General features: G+C 37.6%; 1 protein-coding gene across 3 annotated transcripts in view; it reads right to left on the minus strand.

Annotated features, from left to right (window-relative positions):
• The window catches only part of SP4 (Sp4 transcription factor), a 69,156-nt gene that overhangs the window by 10,096 nt on the left and 49,341 nt on the right, over positions 1-9,719 (minus strand). For all 3 annotated transcript variants that reach the window (XM_005872298.2, XM_014544640.1, XM_005872297.2), the window contains exon 5: positions 6,564-6,763. In XM_005872298.2, coding sequence (XP_005872360.1) covers positions 6,564-6,763 — 200 coding nt within the window. The remainder of the gene's footprint in view (positions 1-6,563; positions 6,764-9,719) is intronic.

A 9,719-nucleotide genomic window follows, 5' to 3' on the forward strand; every position in this document is an offset into this window, starting at 1 on the left:
ATACTCACTGATTAGCCAATGAAAAGGGTAGTGGTCGTACGCCAATTACCATGTTTCTCTTTTATTAGTGTAGATATGTGTGTGTGTGTGTGTATATATATATATACATATATATATGTGTGTATATGTATATATATATACACACACATACATTAAAAAAATTGTTACTTAAGGGAATGAAAGTTTTCTCAGTCTGACAGTAGAACTTTGATAATAAAGTTCAGTTCAACTGACTCCTTTTCTTGGCCCTACTTTTGACTAACCAATAGAAAATCTATAGGTTCAAGTTTGTCCATGTCAAATATTTTTCCCTCTTCTTTATAAGTTTGCTTTTTTTAAAAATTGCATTTGCAGTATCTCATTAAACTTTTCTTTCTCTTTCAGTCTTGAAAAATTAAATAAAAGGATAAATAAATGGTTTATACAAAATTCTCAAAGAGATTAAAAATAAAAGCGGTTAAGCTTTAGGGTAAAGTCACTTGCACTGACAAATGCTGACACCTAGGCAAGGATGAAAAACAAGTAAATGAGGATTTAATTTTAGGATCAATTCTGAACTCCTTTTACCTTTCAAGTTTCTCATTTGCTTTCAAAAGAAAAATCCTGTGTACAATTTTTAAAGCTGAAAATAAATCTTAAATATATTGTTTTACATTTTCGTTTTATTGATTTGTAAGTTAAGGCTCCAGAAATTAATTTTCATGGGAATCATACAATTTATTAATATCAGAGCAGGATTCAAGGCACCCAATTTCTAGTTTGAGCTTTCTGTGCTACATGACCAGAGTGCAACTAGAGGCTGCTGTTCTTTTACAGCAACAATGGCCAAGCATAATCAGAAAAATCAGATGGCACGATATCATTCAGTAAGCACTAAATCAACTGGGTGATGAATCACACACAGTGGCTGTTTAATAAATATTTGTTAGCTGTGATGCTCATGAATTCAGTCACTTTTCAATGAATATGTGTAAAACACTTGCGATGTGCCAGGCACTGATGAGACAAAAATGAACAAGTGAAAATCTCTGACTTTAAGAAGCTTTCGTTTCATTTGAAACCATGTGGAGCTATGGTTAAGCTTCAATTAAGACAGAAATCCCCACCTACTCCATGGCAAACTGTAAGGTAAATGGGAAATGATGGTGACATGGTTTGTGTGGGCACTGTCAGGGCTGTCCATTCCTAAGTGGTGTGGGTGTTCAATTAATTTCAAGTAATGAAAATCTGACCAGAATCTCAAAATAAGTAAACTATGTTGTACAATTAAACTATCACTAAAGAAATGACATTTTAGTTTATTATCCTTTTCCACAGAAGTGTTTTTTCTATGGTGTCAGACAATTTCTAAATTTCCTACCCTTAGCAAACATTATCTTAAGGAGGTACAGAGTTCTTGTACTAATTACACATACTGCAATATCTTTTAAATTACTTAATTATTCTTAGTAGGTTAATATTTTTGGTAATTAATGTAATTACTTATCAAAACTATTGATTGGGTAGGTAGAATGGTAACCCAAATATGTCCTAGAACTTGTGAGTATATTTTATTATATGGCAACTAAAGTTACAGAGGTTAACAGGGGAAGATTATTCTCAAATACCTAAGTGGGCCCATCCTAATCACATGGCTCTTAAAAGCCGAGAGACCTTTCTTTAGCTGGAGTCAGAGAGATGTAGCAGGAGAAATCAGACAGATTAGGAGCTGACAGGGACTGGACCTGCTGTTGGTGAAGGGGGGGGGGGGGGCATATGAAAAGTATAAGAAGGAATGTTAGCAGCCTCCAGAGCAAACCCACCAGCCCCCCGTTGACAGCCAGCAACGAAACAGGGACCCCCATCCTACAATAACAAAAGCTGAATTTACCTGACAGTGTGAATGATTTTGGAAACAAATTCTTCCCCTGAGCCTTCTTTAAGGAACACATCCCAGCTGACACCTTGATTTTGACTTTGTGAGATGCTAGCTAAGCAGACACAGGCAGAACTTACTCGAACTTCGGACATAAAGAAATTGATAAAATAAATGTGTGTAGTTTTAGGTCATTAAATTTGTATTTTGTTATGGCAACAGGAAACTAATAGTTATATAAAATATAACTTTAAAAAATTAAATTTTAGCTGATATTTAGTTCAAGATCTGTGGAATATCTTCATTACAAGAACACAAAGCATTTTAAGGACAAATTCAAAATTTTGTTTCTCTAAGAGAGCGGTTTGCAACTGGTATTTCATGGCACACTATTTAGTCAGGGGCACTGATCTCTTTTTCCTTAGATTGTTTAAAAAAAAAAAAAAAAGACAACAGTCAACACAATAGCCATCCAGCATGAGGAAATCCAATTTATACCTTTTTCTTTTTTTGTCAGATTGGCAGATATTTCTTGGTGTGCTGCATAATTTTAGTAATTAGTTATCTGTGCCGTGAGATGAAAAAGGTTGAAAAATGCTTCTCTAAGAAAATCTCAAAATGCTTCTTTGCCTAGATTACTAAGAGAAGGCCATGCTGTATTACATGATCATTAAAATATAGTAGAGTCTTTTAAGATAATTTAAGTAGAAAATTCATATTTAGAAACATTAGATCAGTGGTTGGCAAACTGCGGCACGCGAGCCACATGCGGCTCTTTGGCCCCTTGAGTGTGTCCACGAATTGCACTGTGTGTGCGCGCCCGCACGTGGTATTCTGTGGAAGAGCCACACTCAAGGGGCCGCAGTTTGCCGACCACTGCATTAGATGACTCCTTAACATGATATTCTTAACAGTAATTTTTCTCAGAAAACACTTGGTTAGTTTTCTAATGGAATTGTAGATTTGAGGGATGAATGAAATAAATCAGATCTTTTAAGCCAGCGGTTCTCAACCTGTGGGTCGAGACCCCTTTGGCAGTCGAACGACCCTTTCACAGGGGTCGCCTAAGACCATCCTGCATATCAGATATCTACATTACGATTCATAACAGTAGCAACATTACAGTTATGAAGTAGCAACGAAAATAATTTTATGGTTGGGTCACAACATGAGGAACTGTATTTAAAGGGCCAGAAGGTTGAGAACCACTGTGTAAGCCTTATTTATTGGAAGTTAACCATTAAGAGCCAATTATAGCTGTCACAGTTCTGCCTATAACCTGGTTTTTAAAATGTTACCCTCAAACCTAAGCTAATACAATGTATAAAACATTTTATGAATTAGTAATGTTATTTCTAAATTTGTCATTCAATAACATACTTTCATATTTATATATTAAAATTAATTTCAGGGGCAAACTAGGGAACTGTATTCGTTATCTGGGGCTTCTGTAAGAAAATACCACAAACTGGGTGGCTTAAAACAAGAGATAGTTATTCTCTCACAGTTCTCTCTTTTGGAGGCAGATGTCCAAAATCAAGGTCTCAGTAGGGCAGTGTTCCCACCAGAGGCTCTAGAGAAGCATCCTTTGCTTGCCTCATCCTAGCCTTCTGGTAACGTCTGGCAATCCTTGGCACTCATTGGCTTGAAGCTGCATCTCTCCACTCATAGTTCACTCTTTATTGACAGATGGCATGCCTCTGTCCTCACACAGCCTTTCTTGTATCTGTCTGTCTTCTCCCCTTTTTATATGGTCATCAGTCATTGGCTTGAAGGCCCATTAGGTCCTAAAATCTAGGCATAGTATCACTTCATCTTTCCAAATAAAGCCACATTCAGATACCAGGGTTAGGACTTTTACAGAAATCATTTTTTTAATTTGTTCTAAGAAACCATTATTCAAACTAAGAGACTTGTAGTCTCTGGATTCCTCCAACTCTCCCCTCCAATATCCTCAACCCACCAATCCCTACTGAATACTCTTACCTACCCAGCCTAGAATATCTAAACTCATCTTTTCTTGAGTATACTCTCCTCTATGATTACCTGTGGGTAAAAGTAAATTAAAAGGGGAAGGGATGAGCATTTGAGTGAAGTCATGAGGCTTAAATTTTCTTGGAAGGAAATGACTAAGAGTAAGATGAGGCTGAGTGGAAGTTACAAAGGAAATAAGACTTAAGTTTTAGGTAATTACTAAAGCTGACAAAAAAGAATAAGATTAATAGACTGTTCTGAGAGACTGGTTGAGATGTAAGTCCATGAATTTATAGGAACATTAGTTTGCATAGTAATTTTTTATTTCCTCCTTCAGCAACGATCTAGTCAAATATAGAAGCCCTTTTGTCATTTCATTATAAATGTGTTTTTTAACCCCTAGAGTGCCGGGGAGTGCAATCGCGCTCCTCTTGCAGTGTCACTATTAGATGCTAGTAGTTCACTCTTTATTGACAGATGGCACCTAAGTGCAGATTTCCTAAACTGCTGTAAAATCAGCAAAAATGCCTTGGCAATTTTAGCATAGTTCCTAGGATATTGGTTGGCACCCAAAGGGTTAAAAAGCTATCTTATCTATAGTTAAAAGCTAATAGTTTTAACTATCATCTGTAAGTAGATGACCACATCAAGATCCAGACTTCTCAACTCAATTGTGAACCATAGGCAGCATCATTCAATATGACATAAACAGAACTTATCAACTCTTTCTAATCCATATAATTCTTCAGAAATAAAGAGGGGAAACAAAATCCAAAGGCATGAAAGAGGTAATGCCAATAAAGATGGTGACCTCCAAAAATTCACTCCTCTATGAAAATAATCAGAAAACGAAACAAAAACTATCAAAACCAACCCTTTCTGACTCTGGAAATTAAATAAGGTTTGCAATAACTCAGGGAGTGTTTTTTAAAGAAAAATGGCTGAATCTTGCTTGACTAGAACAGAATTCTTTGTGGTGTTTTAATTTGCTTAACTCCATTTTCTACTTCCCAGCAGCCTGGTAGCCACCAGAGAGAACAGAACAGAACAGAACAGAGTTCCTTCAAATTCTCATTCCCAAAGAATGATCATTATTTGATCTGTCTGGTGGTTCTTTGGAAGACCCCATGTAAAAGACTTGCATTTAACTTACTTGGAGGTAGCCCAATGTGAAAAGTCTTATTCAGGGTGGAGACAGGCATGTGTTTGTTAAAACCAGTTATAGGTAAATGTTTTAACTTCATGATGACAGAGGTAATGAATAATAGTTAGGACACGCAATAAATAAACTAAAAGCCTAAAAGCAAAAGCTGGGAGATAAGGTATTCATAGAAGTATTGAAAAGTTCTGACATACTCCCTGGAATCTAGACAGCTACATACATGCTTAGGGCAATAAAGGCCCAAAATAGCCAAACTCTCACCTGTGCCTAACCTTTGAGGCTCTGCATAAGCAGAAAGTGAACTCTAAGGCAGAGTTGACAACTGTCTGGCTGAGTGTTGAATGGTGCCCCAACATTCACACAGAGCCTCTCAGCAACGAAAATATTTATTGGTCTCAGGTATTTAAAGAAAAAATATTTGAAGGAATGATACTTAAAAACTTCTGAAATTTGATGAAAAACACTACCTTACACATCCAAGAAGTTCAATCAACTCCAAGTAAATTAAATGCAAAGAGATTCACAGTGAGACACATAATAATAAAAATGTTTAAAGTAAAAAACAAAGAGAGAATCTAGAGATTCTCTAGAGAAGTGACATCGCCTACAAGGGATTATGCATAACAGTAACTGCTGATTTTCATCATAGATCATGGAAGCCAGAAACCAGTGGGATAATATATTCAAAGAGATTGAAGAAAAAACCTGTCAACTAAGAATTCTATATACAGCAAAACTATCTTTCAGAAATAAGAAATTAAGATATTCCCAGTTTAATAAAAACAAAAACATTTCCCACAGCAGATTGCATCTATAAGAAATACCAGGCTGAAATGAAAAGGTGATGGTAACTTAAATCCATATGAAGAAATAAAGAACACCAGGTAAGGTAGTATATAATTATGAAAGTCAGTATAAGTGCATTTCTGATTTATAACTCATTTGGTCTCCTATCTGGGTTTAAAACACAACTGCACAAAGCAATAATTTTAAACCTATGTTGATGGGTACACAATATACAAAGATGTAACTGGTGAAAGTAACAGCAGATGGAAAGGCAGAGCTATATAAGAGAAAAATTTGTGTATACTATTGAAATAAAATTGATATTAATCCAGACTACGTTGTTATAAAGTGTAAATTATAACCCCAAAGCAGGCAACCACTAAGAAAATAACTAAAGGTGGAGCTATTATTCTGGATAATTGAGTCAATTCTCTGGATGGTAAGAAAACAAAAACTAATAAAAAAATCACCAATAATCTTAATTCAACTCTCTTTTCATCTACTTAGATACTGAAAAACAAAAAAGGGCCACAAAAAACTGGAATTCATCTTGTAAAATAAAATATAAGCAAATGAAGTAAATTCCAGATCATGTAATTATGCTGATGGAGTTGACAAAAGGTAGAAATATGAGTTAAAAAATTTTAAACATCTTTCATATAACTGCTGAAGTGAATTCTATTTAATTTCCATATTCCCAATATGATAGCTAATTATCACTAAAATTTTCATGTAAGCACTGAAAAAATAAGTAGAATATACAAGTCCAAAAAGAAACCAACTAACCTGTATGGGTTCTTCTATGTCTCTGAAGCTCATCACTCCTTGTGAATCTTTTACCACAAAACATCCAGTTGCACACAAAAGGCCTTTCTCCAGTATGCCAGCGAAGATGTGCTCGTAAGTGAGATGTTTTGCCATAAACTTTTCCACATCCTTCAATATGACAGATGTGCTGTTTCTTTTTTCCGGGTTCATTACTGCCTCTAACAGAAACAAAAACCAAACATAATTACACTCCCAAATACCAAGCTTATAATTATGGGAAAGTAAAAGGGAATCAAAGTAATTAAATGATGCTCTTCTGCTCTAGCCTGTTTGGCTCAGCAGATAGAGCATCAGCTTGTGGACTGAAGGGTCCCAGGTTCAATTCTGATCAAGGGCATGTAACTCGGTTGCAGGTTCTATCCCCAGGGAACTCCCTTCTTCCACCCAATCCCAACTCCTGAGACTGCCTTGGATAGGGCAAGATGAAAACACTGGGGTTTAGATCGCCCTTGACCCAACTCACCTGTAGTTCATAAATCAGAGGTCCCAGGCCATGAGAGGCAAGCCAAGAAAACCTGAGTTACTGATGCCCCCCTGCCAACAAGCACTCAGCTCCTAGAGCAAGGATGCCACTGAGAGAAAGGTGCCACTCACTGTCTCAACCCCCACTATGACACAAAGATTTTGGCTAGAGGGAAAGCATACCATAAAAAGAGAGCTCCAAATACCCCCACCCCTGCCCCAAATTGACTTTGAGAAGTTCTTAAAAGCAGTGGAGATTACTGCAAAAGGCAACTGGGAACAGACTAATAGATTCATTGGAGAAATAGGATAAACTGTAGGCTGGCTTAGGTTGTTAGACAGAAACCAGAAAAAAGATAGCTGGGAGGAGCCCTCCAGAGTCAGAATAAATCTCAAACACAGACCTAGTGAGTGACCTAGCACTTAAAGGAATTTGATTGGATTAGACTGTGGAGAAATACATGCTCCAGGGCATTGTTGAATACAACAGAGCAATCAACTGGCAATTAGTTGAAATTAATAGCTGGATGTGGTCAGGGAAAAGAGACAATCAAAAGATCCCTGCCAAAACTACTGTCATCTGAGTCACCATCAGAATACTCAAGTCTGGATCCACTGAGGAGGGTCTCTAAAATAGCTGTCGCCAACTGGCTGTCCCTGAGGTCCGAAAGGTTGGCGACCACTGCTCTAAAAGAATCCAGCCAGTCCCTAAATAAATAAGCAAACAACAATAACGAGCTGGGGGAGGGGAAGGGCAGGGGCAGTAAGAGTTGCTACAACATATTACCTAAACTATCTAGTTCCCAACAAAAAATTATGAGATATGCCAAAAACAAAAAACACAAAACAAGAAAGTATGACCCATATACCAGAAACAAACAAAAAAATAGAGAAACTTCCTGTGAGAGCAATCAGATTTAACAAAACTTCAAAGTAGCAATTATAAATATGTTGAAAGAACTAAAGGACACCATGATTAAAGAAGCACAATGACAATGTCACATCAAATAGAGAATATTGATAAACAAAAATGATTCAAGAAAAATCAATTAGAAATTCTAGAGATGAAAATTACAACTGAAATGAAAAATTCACTAGAGGTATTTAAGAGAAGGAAGAAATTGAGAAGTAGAACATAGATCAACAGAGATTATGCAATCCAAAAACAGACAAAAAAAAAGAACAAAGAAAAATTAGCAGTGTCACAGAAATCTGGGACACCAACATACAGTAGGGGTGGGCAGAACAGGGGTGGACAAGGAGGACAGAAGGGGGCAGGAAAGAGGAGAGGAGAGAGTAGAGTAGAAAAACATATTTAAAGAAATAATGGCTGAAAAGTTATTGAAAAACATTAATCTACACATGTAGGAAGCTCAACAAACTCCAAGTATGATAAATGCAGAGATCTACAAATAAGATACTTTATACCAAAATCTTGAAACCCAACCATAAGGACAAAAATCTTGAAAGCAGTAACAGAAAAATGACTCATCGTTTATAAGGGAACCCCACTAAGATTAAAGGCTGATTTCTCAACAGAAACAAGTTTAGAGAGCAGTAGGAAAACATATTCAGAGTGCTCCAAGAAGAAAACTCAAACAAGAATCTTATATCCAGCAAAGCTATCTTTCAAAAATAAAGGTGAAATAAAGATATTCCCAGATAAACAAAAACTGACAGAATTTGCAAGTTAGCAGACCTGCTGTGCAAAAAATACTAAAGAAAGTTGTTCAAGCTGAAGGCAAATGATCTCCAAAAGTAATTCTATTGTACACAAAGAAAAGAGCACCAGCAATGGTAATTATGTGATTATAGCGGACAGTATAACTGCATATTTCTTCTTACCTAATTTAAAAAGCAATCTACTTATATAAAAACCCTGGGTGTAACATCACATCCAGAAGCTCGACCAACCGACCAAACGGAAGGAAGTCAGTCCTGCAGGGGTCCTCTTGGAAACGGCTGCACCCTCCCCCAGCTGTTTCCCGGAGGGCGAGGTTTCAGGCAAGAACCCGCCCGCCCTCGGAGCGGAGCGTGAAAGTACTGAGTTCTGGGTTGCCTTGCAAAGGGCTGCACCCTCCCCGAGCTGTTTCCCCCTCAAGGCCTGAGGGAAGAACCCACCCTCGGAGCGCCAGGAATGCGCAGCAGCAGTCAGTCCTGGGTTGCTGAGGTGGAGGCCAGAACTCTGGTAGAACTCTGGGTCTGGCCCAACAGGGGGCATGGCCGCCTTCAAACCAGACCCTGACAGTAGGGAGGAGGCAGCCCCATTCCTCACAGAATCTGCTGTTGGATAGCTTGCTGTCAGGGGCCTGCCAGCCAGGAACCCCATATTCACCTGCACCCCGGACCCTGACAGGAGGAAGGAGGGAGCCCCATTCCTCACGGAATCAACAATTGGCCAGCTTGCTGTCAGGGGCCTGCCAGCTAGGAATCCTATTCACCTGCATATCTGTATAAAGTTTTAATACATTATATTAGAGGTTGTGGTGGTACTGTTTTACCCACAGCGTCTACAGGAATTGCTGCAAATTTACTTCTTGGTGGAAGCACCTTTCATTCCCAATATAAATTACCGATTCCATTAAATGAAACTTCAATTTCTAGACTCAATATAAAGAGTGAAGTTGCTAAAACTATTAAAAAGGCCCAACT

The sequence above is a fragment of the Myotis brandtii genome, unplaced genomic scaffold (genome assembly GCF_000412655.1).
Source record: "Myotis brandtii unplaced genomic scaffold, ASM41265v1 scaffold374, whole genome shotgun sequence".
NCBI classification, from domain to species: domain Eukaryota; kingdom Metazoa; phylum Chordata; class Mammalia; order Chiroptera; family Vespertilionidae; genus Myotis; species Myotis brandtii.